The 19,767-nt window shown below is 38.5% G+C and overlaps 3 protein-coding genes across 4 annotated transcripts in view; 1 reads left to right on the top strand and 2 right to left on the bottom strand.

Moving 5' to 3' along the window:
- Window positions 1–19,767, top strand: part of up (Troponin T, skeletal muscle) — a 324,715-nt gene that overhangs the window by 72,062 nt on the left and 232,886 nt on the right. The gene's annotated exons all lie outside the window — the stretch shown is intronic.
- Window positions 2,092–3,524, bottom strand: Cpr12A (Cuticular protein 12A). The gene is made up of 2 exons (XM_017067573.4): window positions 3,083–3,524; window positions 2,092–2,449 (listed from the first exon to the last, which is right to left on the bottom strand). Exons 1-2 carry the CDS (start codon window positions 3,411–3,413, stop codon window positions 2,271–2,273), a joined length of 510 nt encoding a protein of 169 aa, XP_016923062.2. The 5' UTR covers window positions 3,414–3,524; the 3' UTR covers window positions 2,092–2,270.
- On the bottom strand, window positions 12,621–14,878 carry LOC108004614 (uncharacterized). The gene is made up of 4 exons (XM_017067553.4): window positions 14,520–14,878; window positions 13,838–14,004; window positions 13,543–13,763; window positions 12,621–13,152 (listed from the first exon to the last, which is right to left on the bottom strand). The coding sequence occupies exons 1-4, from the start codon at window positions 14,846–14,848 to the stop codon at window positions 13,003–13,005; spliced, it is 867 nt and encodes a 288-aa protein (XP_016923042.2). The 5' UTR covers window positions 14,849–14,878; the 3' UTR covers window positions 12,621–13,002.

Here is a 19,767-nt window from a genome sequence, read left to right on the forward strand (position 1 = left end):
GTTTTATTGTGTCCCTTGTACAATAATTCACGGACTCAACAATCAGTATACTGAGTTAAAGCTGAGACAGAGACTCTAATTACAGGGGATTTAAAATAAACCTCCTTTAAGTTTACATGTATTTAAATAGGATCAACTTACTTGATACGAATGTAATACAGAACATGTTTGTTGAACTTTCTTCAAGTGAATTTAATTTATGTAACAAGAAATCTGAATAATAATGGAATTGTGTTGATCTGGAGTTGCATTCACTTGTTTACTTACCTGTAAAAACGAATAAGGTATGAGCCAATTCTAATTTCTATTAAATTTTAATGTGTAAAATAAAATAAGTCCTTTGAAATAACAGGTTAAAGTGGTTGCTAAAAAATAGTTAACTAATATTTACCACGTACTAGTTACTTTGAGTTACCAAAAAAGATGTTTGCTCTTGAAATGTTTTATTTAAATTTAATAACTGCATTCAATTTCATGTCCAACACTTGTAGGTAAATATAAAGAAAACGGTTATACAACGTAGATATACAAATATTAAGGAACCTTTGTCCGAGAACATCTTAGTTCTTTACAAACCCATCCCCTCTCAATTTTATTTTCTTAAGTTCTGTGGTTTTCTCTTTGGATCTATCGTGGGTTCTGTGTACCGAAGCTCCTCAATGGGAACAGTGGCAAGCCATCGAGTCAAGTGTCGAAGGCCACGAACCACCTGCCCAGTCCGCCCACTTTAACGCCCACATACCACCCAAATACCAACCAAGTTCCACCCACTTTTCCTCCCAATTTCCACCGCCTTTCTCTTCGGCTTACCAAAACCGCGAGGTGGTATTGCTTTCATTGCAAAAGCTTGCGCTTCTGCAATTTCCTTTTCATCCCAAATTTTTTTTTTCATTAGCAAAATATTCCCCGACTTAAGTCCTTAATTTTCTTTTTCTTTCTTGCAAAACTTTTGGCTGGTATCTTTTAGGTTATTTAATCATTATCCTTACGCAACTCTGGAGTTAATCTGATTTGAAATCAATTTCAATTTTATGAGCACACAAATCATGCTTTATTTTTGAGGGCCTGCAATTAAGCTGGTCGAATGCAATCCGATCTCAAGATGATTTTTTATGGCCCTTTATGTTTTATGGCTTAATAGTCGGCCAACAGAAAGGTGCCAGTTGAATTAATTCTGCAAGTCAGCCGAGCGTTGAACTCGTTTCCCAGGTATCCTGTCGGCACTTAATAAATTTATGATGAACCTACACACACTCGAGAGCTGGGAATTTGAGATTCCATTCCATTCCGCACCATTCCATTCCGTTTCAATTCGTTCCTGCACTGAGCGGAAAAATAAAATGTTTTAGAGATTATTTCAAAACAAGCTATCTGTGATTTAAATCTATAAGCATTTTTCTTTAACATACCATTTTATTTCCATATGATCTATAATGATCCGATTTAAATAGGGTATACCACAATATTTAAAAGTATTATTATAATACTGGTATTATTTGCCTTTTTCAATAATTTGAGGGAAGTAAAATACCAAATACCAAAAAAATACCAACTAATTTGGTGGATGGTGGATGGTATTAAGTTATTATTAAACTACCGAATTGGGGAAGTAAAAAATTATAACAGATGGCAAATATACTGTTCCGAAATTGATAACTTAAGGAAATTCTATTAGGTTTTTATTTAAATATTATTCACATTTTTAATTGCCAATTTCATGGATGGCAGCTGGATGTATAAAGTATTAAAGATGGTTTTTTTCTGTGTGCTGGACATTTTCTTGCTTTTAGCTTGGTTTCGTTTTCGTTTCTTAATTGCCTTCGGCCCGAGAACCTCGCCAAAAATGTGTTAAAAATGCAAAAATATGGCAAGATATCCAGTATACATATATATAGGAACCCCATGGGGGCGAGGGGGTGCCCTGCACTTGTATGTTTTATTGCCCGAAACGCTTTGTGGTAAATTTATTGCCAAATTGTCGGCGACTTTCGAAAAATCGCGAAATACTGGAAAGAGGCAGAGGGGCGTGGACCATAAAAAACGCAAAACAGCTACAAACAACGCGAAACATCTTCAATAATAAATTCATAATTTTCGCTGCTTTGCCTTAATAAATTTTTATTCTTTTTTAATTCCATTTCATTGAACACAAAAAATGTGGAAAAAAATAAAATTCATAATAATATAATACGAGTAGTCGGGGCACAAAAAAAAAAAAAACGATGGAGGGAGCCATAATAATAATGAGGATGGTGTGCAATTACGGGGTCTCAGTAGCGGCCCCTGCGATTCGTCCCCGCCCCCCGGGGCGTAGTCGTCGATGTGGAGGGGCTGCCCAGGGACTCCAGCCGGGATCGGGAATCAGATGGAGAATCCGAGCTGGACGACTCGCTGGCCATGGGCACCTCGATGGAGCGCGGCAGGTTGGGATACTCCTGCGGCGTGATCGCTGTGGGCGGGACAAATAATATAATTTAATATTAACCAGATTCGAACACGGCACAATCTCTGGGTTGAGGCTGGCCATAATAGTTGGGCGTGTGCGTGTCTTATTAATTTTGGCTGAAGGAGTTTCGTTAACGGGTAGCTCGTTTACATCAATCATTTTAGAAGTGGCTTATAAAAACCAGGAAAATTAAATTATATTTTAAATATTTGATTAAAATAAGATGTCGATAGCTGCTATTAAAGGTAATTAACATTTAAATAAATTGGTGTAATTGATTTTTAAATTTTAATCTGTTTGATTATTCCTTACATTTCGTTTTTTGTTCTTTCTTTAAACAAAATGTTACGCAAAGGTTCTATCATAAGAAAGTTACTTTTTTAATTATTGAAGATCATAAACTTTTTGGTTTAATATAGGAACAAAGAAAGAAGAGTAGTTCTTCATATATTCCAAATATTCTGTGTTATTGCTCTATTTGAAAGAATGATATATTTCAAATATCTGTCTCTACACACAAAGAAAAACTTGATATTATTAATATAAGGTGTTTATATCAAAAAATACTTCAGACTAAAAATATCAAGTATGTAGATAATATTTAATATATAGTATATAGATGCCAGTCATACTTACACTGATTTTGCCGATAGCCAAACTGATCGGCATTATAGAACACGGTGATGAAACGCCCGTCGGTCATCCGGTACGCGTAATATCCCACCACCATAAGGGTCTTGACATTGTCGATCTTGGCGAAATATCCGCGCTCGTAACGCGCCGTTCCGTCATCCAACTCGAATCGATACTCGTAACTCCCGTCGGGGTATCGGTTATCGAATCGATCCAGCAACCGTGCGCTTCGCTCAGCCACTTTCTCCTTCTCATTTTCCCTGATCTGCTGGGCGGAAGTGAGGGTGACGCTCAGGAGGAAAATGGAGAGCAGGATCAGACCGGAAGTGGCCATTTCTCTACGGATGTGTGACTTGTGGATGGGGTGTGTGGGGAATTTTGGGTTTTGTGTTTTGGAGTTTGCCTGTGTGCTGTCGCGCGTTGTTTTGTTAACAGTTTAATTCGGAAACTGTGTAACTTTGGCTTTTTATAGTCGCCATCGAGAAGGCAGCGAAGCGGGCAGAGAAGTCGACTTCGACAGAGGCAGCCAAGATCTTCAGCCTGAGCGGGATATCCGAAAGGGTGACTGAGAGCCAGGTACACAGCTAGAAAAGGGAGGGTCTCTGAACAGGGAATATATATATATACCCACTATATGGCTCTTCGAAGAAAGCCCAGTAACTATGATACTTTTCTAATGCTAGTAACAATCTATTTTTCATATAGATGCTTATACCAAATGGGTCTTGAAAAGTAATCAAATAATATACTTATTATATTTTGGAAAAATCTTAATTTTTTCTCAGTGCACGTACACCTCTCTGAGCCATTGCCGTCAAAAATTCTCAACGCTTAATCATAAGAAAAAAATCTTAATTTCATCTACTTACACACATGCTTATCGGTGTGCCCGGCTCAGTGGGTTAAAGGGGGCGGGGCAGGGGGCTGGACAGGTTGCTAACTGGGCAATTCGGTTGCGCCTCTTTTGTGTGTTTGCTTTTGGCGCTGTTCGCACGGCCGTCAAATTGCGCACAATGGGTTAAACAGAGGGGGTTAACAGGGGGTTAAGGGTGGTCGAAAGGGGTCGGAAGGGCGTGGGGCCAAGCAATCACAGTTGCAAACTGATACAGCACACATAATCGATTTGCTGCCAATTGATGGATGGCCAGGGAATCGCTTCAAAGTGCTCTTAATGCGGCTTGTTCAGAATGCTTGTTTACCATCAATGGGCAATGTAAATTATCTCATTATTAGGCAAAGTGTCGGAATGCTGTTAATAATACTAGAATAATTAGAAATTGAATGTATAAACGAATAATATATTTGATCATGGCATAACCCTTAGTAAATTCAGCTTACAACGCTTTGTAATGGAATGTGGATTTCCTCCATTTGACCCACGGTGCTAAAAATACAACAGATCCTGCACCCCACAATTTGGCCAGCCAGTACGTGCTGCCTGTCATTTTCCCGAGCGGGGAAGATGCAACACCAGGGGCGGAACAGCGCAACTCGGAGGGGGTAGCGAACGAGGCGAGCGTCCTGTGGCCAATTAGGGCTAATTTATGATTTCAATCATTTCTTAATTGCATTTAATGTGCAGCGATTTAGCCAACACAGGCCTGGGATCTCGGGATCTCGGGAAGTTGTTGAATGGCAGGGGCTCCAAGGGCAGGGGCAACCTGGGGAGCCACTTGGTCACTCGGCCAAAGTTAATGATGTGCAATTGAGCCGGGGACCCAGGGACAGCAAAACTTATCGGATAGTGCTGCTCGGGGGCAGCTGTCAATACGTCGGCACGGACTTATCGCCATTTAATTAATAACCACACACCTCAAAGGTCACGCAAATACATTAAAAGAGGCCATCTCTGCGGCAGATAGCATTTATGAATTTATTTAATTTTTTAGCCACATTGTTTCAGATTTTTCAGATCAGATTTATGGCCAAGTCGCAGTGACAGGACAGTGACAGGCGCAGTCACTGGCTAAGTCAGTCACGCAGCCAGGCAGTCACTGTGTCACTCTGTCAGTTTGTCAGTTTGTCACCCTGTCAGTCAGCCAGTCAGTCAGTCGGTGCCAAAAAGGCACGCTAAACTTAACAAAGTGGCAACAGCAACATCAGCTCACCAGCAACACCAGCCACTTCCTTCATCCTGGCCCAAACTGATTTATTTATAAACGTATTTTATCTCTGGCTGTGACAAAGCATTCATTTCACATTCTGGCCCGGCGAACAAAAGACGTCGCTCAGCCCCAGAAATTAAAATACAAAGTGCAAAAATGTTTGCCAAACTTGTTGCGCCCATTGGAACACAGGCAGAAATGAGTAAATGTTTAATTGATTAAACGCATTTCTGTCTGTTATTAAGAATTTATGTTTTGATAATCCAAGCATGCAATTTGCAGAATGTATTTTATTTTAATAAATGTTATGTGTGACACAGAAAGCCTGAAGCAACATTATCTCATAACAAAATGGTTTATTTTAGTTATTCACAAGAAGGGTACAACATATTTCCATTTAAACCATTTTTAATGTAGCCTTAAGAAATTTTGAATTAAAAATCCAAGCATTTATCTTGTAGATCGCATTTAATTGTAATATATTAATCGGGGTTATTTTGTAAAAGAAAAACGAGAATATAATAATCATCTCAATAAAAAGAAAATGTATTTAAATTTTAAGTATCTAAAAGAAGGGTGTACATTGTAAAATATTTCTTAGTAAGCTGCAAATTTTAATTAAAACGTTAGAAATTATGTTATAATTCCATTTGCAGTTTCTATTTTATTTTGTTCAATTTGTTATATGATATATAATATACAATATATCTCGAAAAGAATAATAAACTCTTAAATATTTTAATTAATTTAAAAATGTACTCTTAGGTATTTCTCATGAATAAACAAATTTTTGAAAATCATTAACCTCTTTTTTATGCCCAAAAAAAATGACAATGCATTTTAGAAACATTTTTGACTAGTGTAGCAGCAAAAAGATCGGTGGCTCAAAGGGCGAGGTGTAGTTGAGGTGCCTCATCAGCAAGGTCATTTGTTTTGTCTGTCGATGACAAAGCCAGCGTCCGAAAAAGAATTCACAGCAGAAGAAGGAAGATGTTGCCGCTGTGCAGTCGTGACAGGAAGCGATTCTTGGTAGTGTTGCTGCTGCACAGGAAAAAAAATATAAAAAAAAAACTATAGCCATTAGGACTTCGTATGCATAAGCAAATGTTTTTAAAGCTTTTTATACTCTTTAATTTGAACTTTTACCTTCTGTTTTTTTTTATTTTTATGTTAAAACGCTACTCGTAAAGTAAATTTTAATTTTTTTGAGTGTGACTGTCTGTGATGCTAAATGGTTGAGACAACAACGCTGTTTGTCATTACCGTGCGCTGGTTATTTTTGGGCAGGTTGCAGTTCCCCCCAGCAACATCGCAGGCACAGCAGCAGCATCGCTGGTACAGCAGCAACATCAATGGCCAAGGAGCAGCAGGAAGTGCCTGGGTTTGTCTTACTTTGTAGGTGTCAGAGTGGGACCCTCGACAGACTGTTGACGACGTGCTGCAGCTTTCAGCACACAACGAGTCCACGGTACAGTGGGGTTAACTGGGGTTAATATAATTTAATTTAAGTTTAAATCATTTTATTTTAATAATTTATTTTGATTTTTTCAGATATTTTTTCAATGCCTTTTGTTATTTGTTTCCAATATTTATATATTATTAATTACATTTATTTTAATTATATATTATTAATTTAAGCATTTTTGTATATATTTATTTCTTATTTTATAAAAGTAAGTTTAAAGTAAGTAATATGATATGCTTAAACACTTTATAGAAGCTTTTAAATTGAGTAAAATAATTCTGACTCAGAAAATGTCTTTATATTTATGTTATTTTCTAGAGTTGCTAAAATATGATATCATTTTCAGCAATAAAGGAAAACTTAAAATAGATCAAACAAATATTTGACGTTTTTTTTGACAGATGTCTCATCAAACTTTAGCTTTTAATAGTTCAAGTTATCCGTTTCTGTCAAATCATATGGCTTGTAATTCTAATTGAAGGATCCAACTAATAACATTTGCTTTCGATAATAATGTATGTATGATCATTTAATTTAAGTAATTAGGTTTTTTTTTAATATATTACAATGCTTTCTTTTTCATTTATTAGTTGAAGCTATGTTGATTGTAATTCCGATGGTCACTTTAGCCAATACAAAAGAGTATTAGAGATGTAAAAATCAAATAAGTTAGAGACGAAGTACCCAAATTTGGTTAAGTGAATATAAAAAGTGCTATTAATGAACCTTTTCATGGCTAGCAAGAAAGTAGTATTTAGCTGGGAAATTGCACGGCCTCAACCACTGTGCGTTGTGCTGGCAATTGCTCGCAAGTGAATCTACAGCGGCGGCAATGAAATGGCCCAAAAAAAGTAAGCCCGGGAAAGATACAGCTACAGATAAACAGACGGGGTAGGGGCAGCCCGTCTGAATCGGACAAAGTTACACACAAATAACGTATAAAAGTGGCTTATAAAACAAAATTTGTATGAATGGTCCATGTAGCGCTGCCTGCTACGTGACATGACATCTCCGAGATACAACTTGTTGTGGACCCGGACCCTCCCACTCCCACTCCCACTACAGTCCCCCCAAAACCAGGCGGTATACCCCCGCCAGCTCCTCAGGAATAGCTACCTTTTGGTCTGGAGCACTTTGCCCACTTTTTTGCGGCTTTGAGTCTGCTGCCTGTTGCCGGCAATGGAATAATTCCCATCAAATCACGTCCCGCCCTCTCCCCCTTTTTTTTTTGCTTTTTTGCGGTGCGGTGCTCTTCAAAACTCAGATACAGATTTCTGCTGCTCTTCGTTTTGGCTTGTGCTTTTTTTATATGATATGCCGAGCATCTCAAAACAATTTGTAAGACTTAAGCTGAGTTTGTTTGGTGTCTTGCATAAATTATAAAATCCGCAAGCTGAGTGCCAGTACAAAAAAAGCAATGATAAACAAATACTGGGAATAGGGAGCAGGGAAAGGGGCTTGCTAGCAACGAAACTTGGCGTAGATACACAAGTACGAAATTTGGTATCTAAATGTTGAACAAATTAAATAAATTACTGCCTTGATCAAAGAATAAACAAAAAGTAGCGAGCTACAATTTTCTACAACTATTTTATATTAATTTTCAGAATTAAGGGAAAAATATAGCTTTTTTAGACCAAAGTTACTATATACATTTTATGAGAAAAATGCTAACTATTAATATTCTTCTAAGGTTTGCTTTAGTTTTGGTCAGTAAAATAAAAAATAGATTTTTCTTGATGAATGTCCTACTTTTTTCGCTGTGCACAAAAGCGAATATCTGCAGATCCCCGGCAGATACATTTGTATCTCTCTATCTCGGTTTGCATAAATTTATTAAGCGGCTAAGCCTGGCCGAAATTCACAATTCTCAATTACCGAAAATATGGCAGAAAACCTGGTCGAAACGTTGCAATCGTGCAGCAGTTCGCTCCATCTCTCTAATGTGTATCTTACGGATGCGAAATACGGACTCTCGACTAATCCGAGTCAATAAAATTCTAACCATAAAAAGGGGCGGTCTCCTACCCCATTTGCGTGCCCTTTCACCCCCCGTTTAACCCACTTCCCTGACTTTCTGCTGGACTTTGCTGACCGTGGTCGAAATTGCAGCTGAGGTTCACATTAAATCTACATTTTGCGGACAGCATGTGTGTGTGCCTGTGGTCAAAATTGAAATTTACGCAGAGCCGCATTATTAATCTCAAGATTAGACGGAGTATTGTTTTTGATAAACTGAAATGCGAATTATGTACCTAACTGTAGGCATAAATATAAATACATTAGTGGGGAGCGGCTTCAGTGGTTTAAGTGCAGAGGGAGAAATAAATATGATATGAGCAATATGAATATGATATTATAAATACATGTTATATGCATGGAAATAAACATTAATTTATTATATAAGCTCAAATGATTTCTTATAAAAACTAATGCATTTGTGCTAGGATAGCCTACATTTATTATATTTCTAGGGTTTTAATTTTGGGATTATAATGAAAAAGTTGATGACATTTTCTAAGTAACTTTAATTTGCAAATATATACCTTACAATAAAAAGGAAAATGAATCTATGTTTATAGGATTGAAACCCACTGTCTGAGAATGTTCCTGTGTAGAATGTTTGCGGGGCAACCCCAGATATTATCCAATGGGGCCCCGCCCCCTTTCAGCCGTCTGGGTGGATGGTATGTGCCTGGTTTACTAAAAACGAACAAATATCTTAGCTGCTTTTTAGAGCCAAACTTCGTTTGATTTTTTGGGCATTTTTTGTGTGTGTGTGTGCTCTCATTGTGCTTTGAGGTTTGATAACCCCGATATAAATCTGGAAAATGCCGCAGTCACTCACACACGCAGTTTCTGGACTGCTTTGGCTTCATTTTGGCCTGGCTTTTTGGACTTGGCCGGTTCCGTTTCGACGGACTTGGGGCTGAAGTTCAATGGCTGGCACTCGGATTCCCATTCTCATTCACATTCAATTTGTGTGTGTTGGCGCTTTGAATTTTTCATGCGACACGTCAATTATGGCCATTACTCAATTTATTTATTTATTTTCCTATTTATTTATTTACAATACGGCGGCTGGACCCGATTTGGACATGGGTCAGATCCCTGGAGGACTCGGATGCGTTTTGTTTTCCATTTTTTTGTTGTTGTCTGGAGAGTGCTCATGAAGATAAATTAATTTTGGAAAATGGGCAAATGATAGGGTTAAGGGTTAAGGGACCGTGTGAATATTTAAATAGGTAATCCGGGACGAGGGTCATCGATAACCCATGGCACCTCATAAATAGGCACAAGTGGGCCAAACGAATACAATATACACAAAAGAAAGGATTTTCATATTAAAAATGAACTAAAATACATTTAAAATGGGAACTCAATCATGCGAATCATATTCATATATTCAGAGAAAACATATAGAACCTATAAGAAAGTAAGTCTTACGAAATAAAACCTATATTCAAATATTAAGTAAGTTTTTTAACATTTAATTTAGATCAAATATTATAGGCCTTTAAGGGAAATAAGCCTGGAAATGTGAATTATAAATTAGCATACTAGCACATTGATTTTCTTACATTGTACAATTTAATTTTATCCTTGTGCCTTCAAAGTATACCCATTGAAATTGTAAAACATATTTTTAGGGGTGCGTAATCCATCATATTGTGCCATCCCGTCCGTAAAATGCTAATGTGTTTTGGTGTTCGGAAAAGTTCTGGGCGGGATGAGCTGCGAATCCAGTGCAAAGTCCATTCAATCTCCATTCCCAACGCGGCTGCTTTTATGGAGCTTCACGTGAGTGTGGTAAATGTGAAAACTTTGATGCAGGCGACGCACATAAAATTAAGAAAGGAACTGGGCGAAATGGGTGGGATTGCAGCCAAGGTTATGCCATATATGTACTCATATCAGTGATGGCATCGTGACTCACGCCTTCGCGGCCATCGATCCCCCTCCAATCAGGCCACAAAAACATATCCCGCCCGCATTCACATTCACATTCGCATTCGCATTGGTTCGTTCATTCATTCATTCAGCCATTTGCACACTCAATTCATTCACACGCCCGAGGAGCAGAAGGTCCTGCCATTCATTACGTGGGCATGGCTGAATCGTAAATACAAAACGGGCCAAGGACAGGGAGGGGGGACAAGGCAGGGGCCAAAGGAGCGGCTAAAAGGACCAACCCGAATCCCTGGCCCGCATTGGATTAGTAGCGAAATGAATAGCTGCAGTTATCCTGCCACAGAACTCACTCGACACTCGCAGAAAATATGTATTTATTGAAAATGAAAACTTATACTTGTGGTTTTTCAGTCGGTTTTTTTTGTGATTCAGATTTTGGTCAAAAATACTAATATTTTAGTGGTTTTTTTAGTCGTAGCTTAGCCAAATCAAGGCGTACAGCAAAAAGAGCGACTGTTCTGAGCAGCTGACTACAAATGCTATCGATCCCCATCAATTTAAGAAACATTTATTTTTTGACTCATTTTCGCATTTTTTATAGGGGTTGCATCGGTTTTTATTGTGATTCAGATTTTGGTCAAAAATACTAATTTTTAGTGGTTTTTTAGTCGTAACTTAGCCAAATCAAGGCGTACAGCAAAAAGAGCGACTGTTCTGAGCAGCTCACTACAAATGCTATCGATCCCTAACAATTTAAGGAACATTTATTTTTTGACTCATTTTCGCATTTTTTATAGGGGGTCGGTTTTTTTTTGTGATTCCGATTTTGGTCAAAATGACTCATTTTTAGTGGTTTTTCAGTCGTAGTTTAGCCAAATCAAGGCGTACAGCTAAAAGACCGACTGTTCTGAGCAGCTTGCTAAAAATGCTATCGATCCCCATCAATTTAAGGAACATTTATTTTTTGACCAATTTTCGCATTTTTTATAAGGGGGTAACCAAGTGACCGACTGTAGCTTGAAGCATACGAATTATATATTTTGTAGAATATTTTTCTCCCAGTGCTCTCTGCATTTTACGAGCATATGTGCACCTGGCCGTTGGTGTGTTGCGGAGAAAGCGAAGGTAAGCAGTCGAGTCTTACAGGAACATGCAGCCGGGGCAATGGAAGGGCCAGAGATGGGGAAGTTTTATGAATGCTCACCGATTTGCCGCCGACAAATCTCCTGGCATTGCCTTTTCACCAATGCGACCGCCCAATTTGGGGCGTTTTTCCAGAAACCATTTAAATTGAAACCAGCAACGAGGCAACGGCAAAGGCAGCGAACCAAAGGCCCGGCCCCACAAAGGACAGTCGGCAGCTGGCAAATTGGGGCTCGAATGTGTTTTTGTCAGCCGCCTCATAATGTCTCATCTTTTGGCCATCACACACACGGTGCCTCGGTCTTTGGTCCTTGCGCCCATTGAAAATGGCTATGACACCTCTAAACTATATGGAATTGCTTCAATGGACCCAGTTTCGGTTTCTGAACACGATGTAATTTCATTTTCTGCTTAGAATGTAGTTCTAAAAAATCTTAAAAATTACAAATAATTGGTGGAAGTTTCAAATATTTGGGTGTACTTTGAATACTTACTTTCAATACACATTTTTATACATTATCGTAAAAAATTATAATTTGAATGCACACCGAAAAAAGCAATGTTTTGAACATCGCGGGGTTAAATCACAGACAGTTTGCTGAAGTTATGATCGGGTTATTGAAAAACTTTTTGAAATTAAGCCGGAAATGCTCTAAATCTGAACCTACTCGATGGAAAATCAACTACACAAAGTGGGTAAAACATTATAAACGAGCGTTTATGACATATAATATTTCATTCAAAAAAAATGGAAAAAGTTGTAAGTCTCTTATGCTTAGGTAAGAGTTCGGTTATTACAATTCAACACACAAACACCATATTTGCCCCTCTTAAAAGTAGTTCCCAATGAGTCTTTAACTCATTATCAAAACATGTGATAAAGGCCACTTGAAGTTTTTATACTACGTATACTTGTTTTTATTGAATATTGCAAAAAAAAAATCTATCATATATAGTGATGCACACGGAAAACCGAGAAAGGGACCCAGAAGGAGATGTCAAGCGAGCAATTGAGACACACTTCCCATGAAGTCCAAGATGAAGATGAAGATGAAGATGAAGATGGAGTTAAGTGGTGTCGAGATGACTGCTCCTGCTGCCCCTCCTCGTTGGGATACAGTGACTACTGGCCAACTCAACTGTGTCGGACTGGTGACTGCAACAATTGTTTTCAATTTGATTTGCAGCAAGTAGAGCGAGCTGCGACCCAGCCAAGTGTGTGTCCCTGTCCCCCTGTCACCCTGCCAGTCCCAATCCCCATCCTCTATATGCCCAAATGTCCCCTAATGTTCGGGCTTTCAGTTTGAGGCGCCTTCATCATCATCATCATCAACATCAACATCGTCGTCATCATCATCATCGTCGTGGATGTCGGCTGGTGCTTCAGTTGCCAAAATGTCGTTGGCCAAAGTTGATGGTTCGGTTTCGGTTTCGACTTGGTTTACAGCCTGCAGCAAAAGGGGGAAATGCACAGTAGAAAATTAAATTAGGTCTTGGAATTATACGATTTCTAATTCAATAACGTTTGATTCGGAAGTTAAGCTTATAGCTTTGTAGGTAAAGTTTAAAAAAGGTGTAAACTGTATAGTTTTCATATTCTTTACAGAATACGTTGAATTATTGTGTATTGATATCTTAAAGTATTGTCATAGTTGTACTTTAATTTTCTCAAGTACCAAATTGTTTTTAATTATTTGAAATTGTAAGACTTTCTTTCATATTAAGGTGACTATTATTTAATCAAAGGACCCTTTCTTTCTTTACAAAACAAAATCATTTAAGGGGTTTTCCCTGTGTACTCATATAGAGGGGGCCCTGGAACCCCACGTGACACTTACATTAGGAACCAGCTCGGTGCCAGCTCCACTTGCGTCCACATCCTCATCCACTTCCATATCCAGCTCGTTACGCTCTGGGTCGCTTATTGAATTTCGCTTAGTCCCCGCACCCGTACCCATTTCAGATCCTGTTCCCTTTCCTGATCCCGGTTCCATTTGCCTCTCCATCTCGGGCACTTCAAGGCTGCGTGGTAACAGCGGCTGTTCTCCGGATAATGTCTCTGCGTTTTGGATAAATTCATTAGAGGCTTGAAAATTGATGGACAGGGTCTGGGGAGATCCCATCGGAACTCACGCATGTCCACATGGTAGCCACGATGATCGGCCGTATAGAATACGGTCGAGTATTTGTCATTGGGCAGGGGCACCGAGTAGTAACCCTTCTTGGCCAGAACCAGATCCTTGCCAACGGGCAGCCAGTAGGCGCGTTCATAGCGGGTGTTTCCATTGTCCAGCTGATATCTGGGGGATAAACATAATCAGATCTGTGATTAAACTTATAATAGAAATTATACAGAATACAGTTTAATTAGAGAGATGTTAAAAAGAAAATAGATTGGTACTTAATGAATCGACACATTTATTTGGATCACCATAAAAAGGTTTCAAACCAACCAATAACTGAGTCGAATTGGATCATAAGATAATTGAGTCTTTGCGACATAAGGTTTTTTAATAGCTCTCATCAAGAACTGACTGCCAACTTTTTATTCTATCACTAAAAATTAAAAAAATAACTCGAGTTAAGGTATTAAAAATTTAAATTAGGTATCTTAATGAATTTTAAAGCTATGTTTTAATACTGAATATATAATGACTCTTTTTCCTTAACAAGATCCAAATTAGGGAAAATACATGTTTGGTAACATACTTGAGGATCGATGTCAATCTGCAAGATCTTCAGTTTACCTTTATCTTGTATACTACCTAATAAGAATCTTCCAAAATATTTTTCCATATTTTAAGGGACTCGTTACCTGAACTCGTACTGCCCATCCACTGATCTCTGATCGAAGCTGTCAATCAGCCGGGGACTGCTCTCTGTTTGAGTGGGTTTCTGTACCACAACCACTTGGGGCTGTGGTTGGGGCTGTGCCGGTGGTGCCACTAGTGGTGGCCAGTGGTGCAGGTGCTGGTGGCGATCCGGATTCAGGGTGGTCCCACTGGTGGTGCTCCTTGGTGTGGTGGTGCGCCTCGGTCTTCGGGTCCATCGAGCATCGACGGGATTCAGGAGCAGCAGAATCGCCAGGCTGGCCACCAGGAATCGCACTTCCCACACCGCATAGATCCCCTTCGATTGGAACATGTTTCACTCAGAATTCAATAATTGATTGTGTGGCATTGGGGCGAGTCGAGGCCTTTTATATACCCGAAACCGCCGAAAAAGACGCAGACCACTCGAGTGAAGCCTTTCGGCACTAAAGATGAAAAATGTCCATCCGAAGAGCAGGAACAAGAAGGTGGCAAATGAAGAAAGACCGGCAACAGGCTGGTTCTGAGTATAATAAACCCCTCTTTGGCCCAAACGTCAATGCCAATGATTTGGCATTGCTTTCGGCCGCAACTCCCCCACTTCTCCATTTCCCTTTCTTATCAGACTTTGCCGCAGACTCAGAGCTGCCAGACTTGGCTTTTAAATCTGGCGGATTATCAGATACTTGGCTTATGCCAAATAAAGAAAGCGTCAGATTTATTGATAAATCGTTTCTTTTATATCCGATTTTCTACGTTCCCTGAAGACTAAAATTTTATTAGGCTTTAATCTAACAATTATTTAATGAAAACATTCTTGGATTATAATATGCGGCTGGAAATCGTTTTCTTAAAAATATATTTCATTATTTAAATATTTTACAAATACATTTTAATAATATATTATTTATCTAAGGTATACTTTATAAGAATTTTAACCAATATATGTAGATACTTAATCTGTTTAAGAAATTAAGGCAGAATATATATTAAAGAAAACATTTATACAATTATATTTAGCAGATATGGGCTTAAAATTTTTTAAATAAAAGTTCTAAGATTAAGCATCTAAAATAAAATGCAATGCATTAATATATAAGTAGAACACTTTAATTGGGGCCAAAATACTTGCAAGCAAAATTCTAAAATTAAATAAATAAAATATTAAATATTTCAAATAAGTTTTCAAACTTTCCAAGCTCAAGTTCAAGGTTTAAACACATTTGTAGCAAATAATGCCCACAACAAAGGCGGTACAGAAAATTCATTCATGATAATTGCCCCAACATTTGTTCGGCTTTTGTGCTCTGTGGTTAACCCTATAAAGGCAACTTTATTCCCCTCGAGATGCAGACAGCACTGACACCCCAACTTCACCCCCTGAGAACGCTTCTTTTGTCGGTTTTTGTGAGGCGTCACGGTGGCTTTTGTGATTTTGACAGAGTTTTCGGGCCGAGGGATCCTTGGACCTGCGCCGGGATTCTTCTTTTTGGACTGTTTACTCTGTTTGTTTGTTTGATTATTTGTTTGTTGCGCCGGCCGGCCGAAGTGTGTCAGCCCCAGATGCAAGGCGACTCATCCCCATCCCAATCCGAGTCCATCGACATGGTTCATTGACCAGGCGCGTCATCGTCCCACATTGCTATCGACTTGGCCCATCTTTTGGGCCCTGTGCCGCCCCTTCAGCCGGTTTTTTTCTCGCCCAGTGAGTTGGTCATCGATTTGGTTGCCCAGTGTAGGCGTCACCATCTGCCCCTAATTGTTTAACCCTTGTGGCCGAGAGTGTGTGATAAATGCCAGACTCCAGTCGCCAGACCTCAGATGGCATTCATCACGCCCCCTGGCTTAAATATTTATGTTTTTCTCGGCTTTTGTTTGTGATGACTTTGATTTGACAGCGAATCCTCAATTGTTTAATAGAAGTGATGGTAGTTTTGACATTTGCATTTGCTTAATGTACTTTTGATACATTTAATAGGAGTGAATCAACTGGACTAGAAACTTTTCCTTCAATATTTTTAACAATTACATTAGAAGTTTTCTAGGAAAAAATACATTTTTTATAAATATCTCCTCACGAAAGTCTATCGATTTTTATGGGTTATATATCCATGGAATTATACTGAATATTTTTGAAATATTGCAATGATTTATTTTTATTTAAAATACCACAAATCAAATATGATACCAGTTTTATATTTGAGTTTACAAAGAACAAATCGTATTTGTTAATGTTACAATTTGTTTGTACATATTTCGTTTGATTTTAATGATTAATGTCTTATTTATGATTGATCAGCAGAAAAATCACATTTAATTGATAAATTAAACTAAACAAATCTGTTGATAAATTACTGCACAATTTGTGTTCAATTCAATAAATTCCGCCAATATAAAGCTTTGATCGATCGTTGGCACATCTTTTATTGGATTAAATCAGCTTTTTCTTCGAGTGTGGGAGGCCGCGAGAAATACTTCAGCCAGCGCAGGGTTAACAGTCAATTTGGCAGATTAAATTCCCGAGAGTCCGTCAAACCGCATGCGTAATTAATATTTGTAAGCATTTATTCGGAAACAGTTCCCCCACTTTTCTTGCTTTTTATTCATTTTTTGACAACCCATACAACTAAGGTATTAAGGTGCCGACTAACGGTCGCCGATCTTATCGCATTCGGTTGGTTTTTAATGGCTGGGACTTAAGATATTTCGCATGTAAATGCCACAGGCATCGTAAAAAGGAGTTCGAATGTGCAGCTGAAATTCGGGCTTTAAGGAGGAGCGATGCGCACAACAAACTAATAAATATCTCCAGCCATATAAGTATAAAATATTGTTTAGAGCCAAACCAAAAAATGGCAAACTCAGCTCAATCGCTCCGTCTCAGTCCCTTTGTCTGTTGCCCTCTCTGTCGGCGTGTGTTCACAGTATTTCATTTCCCATTTCCCAATGGGCAAAAACCACCGAGCACCCAAATAAACCCACCGCATAGCCATGGGCCAAGTGTCCCACCCATCGTTGGCATTTTCAAGTGTCTAAGCCATGAATTTATATTGCTCGATTTCGATTTAAAAGTATTTCGGTTACATAATCTCGGCATTTTTATCACATTCCAGCACTGTTTGATGCTCCCGGGTAAACTTTCCCCGATTCGTCTGGCGAACTGACCTTCTAACGCCCGAAAAGCCCCAAAAAATCCACCCGAAAAACACCCAACGCCCCCCATCTTGTTGTGGTGTAAATTGCTCAATTATAGCCAAGTTTTCAGCTCAGGCCCATGTATCTGTGTATCTGATTGTGAGTATCTTTGTATCTGCAAAAGTTTCGCCAGCAAAGTTTCGCTTTAGGTTGATTACTTCATGATTTTCAGTTGACCAAAACGGCATTTTCCTAGGTCACTGGGAAAGTGTGTGGAAATAGTATTCGAAATTAGTTGTATGCATTTCAGTTTCTATGGAGTTTGTTTGCGACTTTTGGGCGAACATGACGATCAATGTGAACTATGATGGTTTTTTTTGCAGTTTGAACTCTAAAAACTAAAACTTTAATCAACAATTTCGTTGACCTCGATGTAAATATTAAATCAAATCATGCATGTCTAGATTGCCATGACTTTCCACAATAAATTAGTTAATTAGTAACTAATTATAATGCGTTACAAATTTAAATCATTATTTCGGGTAAGACAACTTTGAAGACCAAACTTAAAACCATATATTATTTTAGAAACTCTCTTTATCCCCCTGGTTGACTCATGCAAATGACAGCAAACAGAAACAGAAACCGCAATAAAAATCACGATCAATCGCTAAAAGTTCAAAACGTGAGCTAAATGAACCTGTTTTTTTGGCCCCTTCGTTTGGCTTGACTATATAATGTACAGGTCGGTATATATCTATTTACGCCCGTATATAGCGCTATAAAGCCACGCGCAAGATATGCAAATAGACGAGACAATATGAGCCACAATGAAATCTTGTTACTTTTTACTTTTCAAATGCAAAGAAGACACACGAAATGTTCTGTTCTCGCCGTTTGTTGATTTAGGCAAATTCGTATTTAAGCCAGAGTCGAGCAAACTTTGGGGACCCGCGGATGTGGTCCTGGATTCGGATGGGGATATGGTGGATGTGGATGTGGATGATGATGTAGATGTGGATGCGGATGCGGGCAACCCCTTTTGGCGAGTTGGCCCAAACAATTTGCGCAGAATTTGCGCGTCCGTCTTGGGATAGTCGCGAAAAACAAGAGGGACAACAACCACAAGATGTACTTACAGGCAAGCCTCCAGCTGAAAGAATATAGAACAATTTCGTATTGTAAACATATGCTTAGAAGCCCCTTTATTACTTTCAGATAATAATTTTTTTATAGAACCATATCGTTTGATAACTATTTGAAAAGAAAACAAGAAAGAACACTGCAGTCAAGTGCCTTGACTATCTGATACCCTTTACTTTATTTGTTTAGCAGCGGTTATTGATAAGCCTTTAAACTTAGTTATTTATAACTTTTAAAACATTATAGGGATAGTCAAAATTTTTGGCATGCACAAAGGCCTAAACAAATAAAATCAATTGCAATTTACACTACAACAAAATCAACAAAAATGTGGGAGCTAGACAGTTTTAAGCGCTGTGAGCCTTTAAGGGCGTTACCTAATATTTATTTTTATTTAAACCGTTAGGTATTTTCAAAGGAATGCATTTTGCAGAAATTATTTATTCATAGATTTTTGCAAAATCATTTCAGGAGTTGCATTGCGGTGTCGAAAAACAAAAATATTCAATGAATATTTTTAAAATGTTTATTATGAATTCGCTAATTTTTTTATCGTTTATTTGAAGAAGTTGGACTGTACCGGTGTGCAGAACGCTGGAGAAACAACAAGAGAGTGGCGGGAAGTTGAAACAAAAGGCGCTTCATCAGCAACAACAATGACAGCTAACAAACAACCGTTAAGTGCCGCAACAAATCGCCAAAAATTGAAAACTGTGGGAATACCGCTCCACGTCAGGGACGCCGCAAAAGCCACGCCAAGCTCACCCATAGCTACAAATCTCGTTTGCCCCATGGTGGGACGTATGCACAGAGCGAAAATTCTAAACAATCGATAAGGTTTTGATTACAACCTTAGCCTTTTTTAGGCCAAAAGAAAGTAGCACTTGGAATCGCAATTTATACAAAAAACTGGTTTTTCTTAAGTATCCCAAGTCAAAAATATTACCAAAACTTTCATATATATTTATACACACG

The sequence above is a fragment of the Drosophila suzukii genome, chromosome X, assembly GCF_043229965.1.
Source record: "Drosophila suzukii chromosome X, CBGP_Dsuzu_IsoJpt1.0, whole genome shotgun sequence".
In the NCBI taxonomy this organism is placed as follows: domain Eukaryota; kingdom Metazoa; phylum Arthropoda; class Insecta; order Diptera; family Drosophilidae; genus Drosophila; species Drosophila suzukii.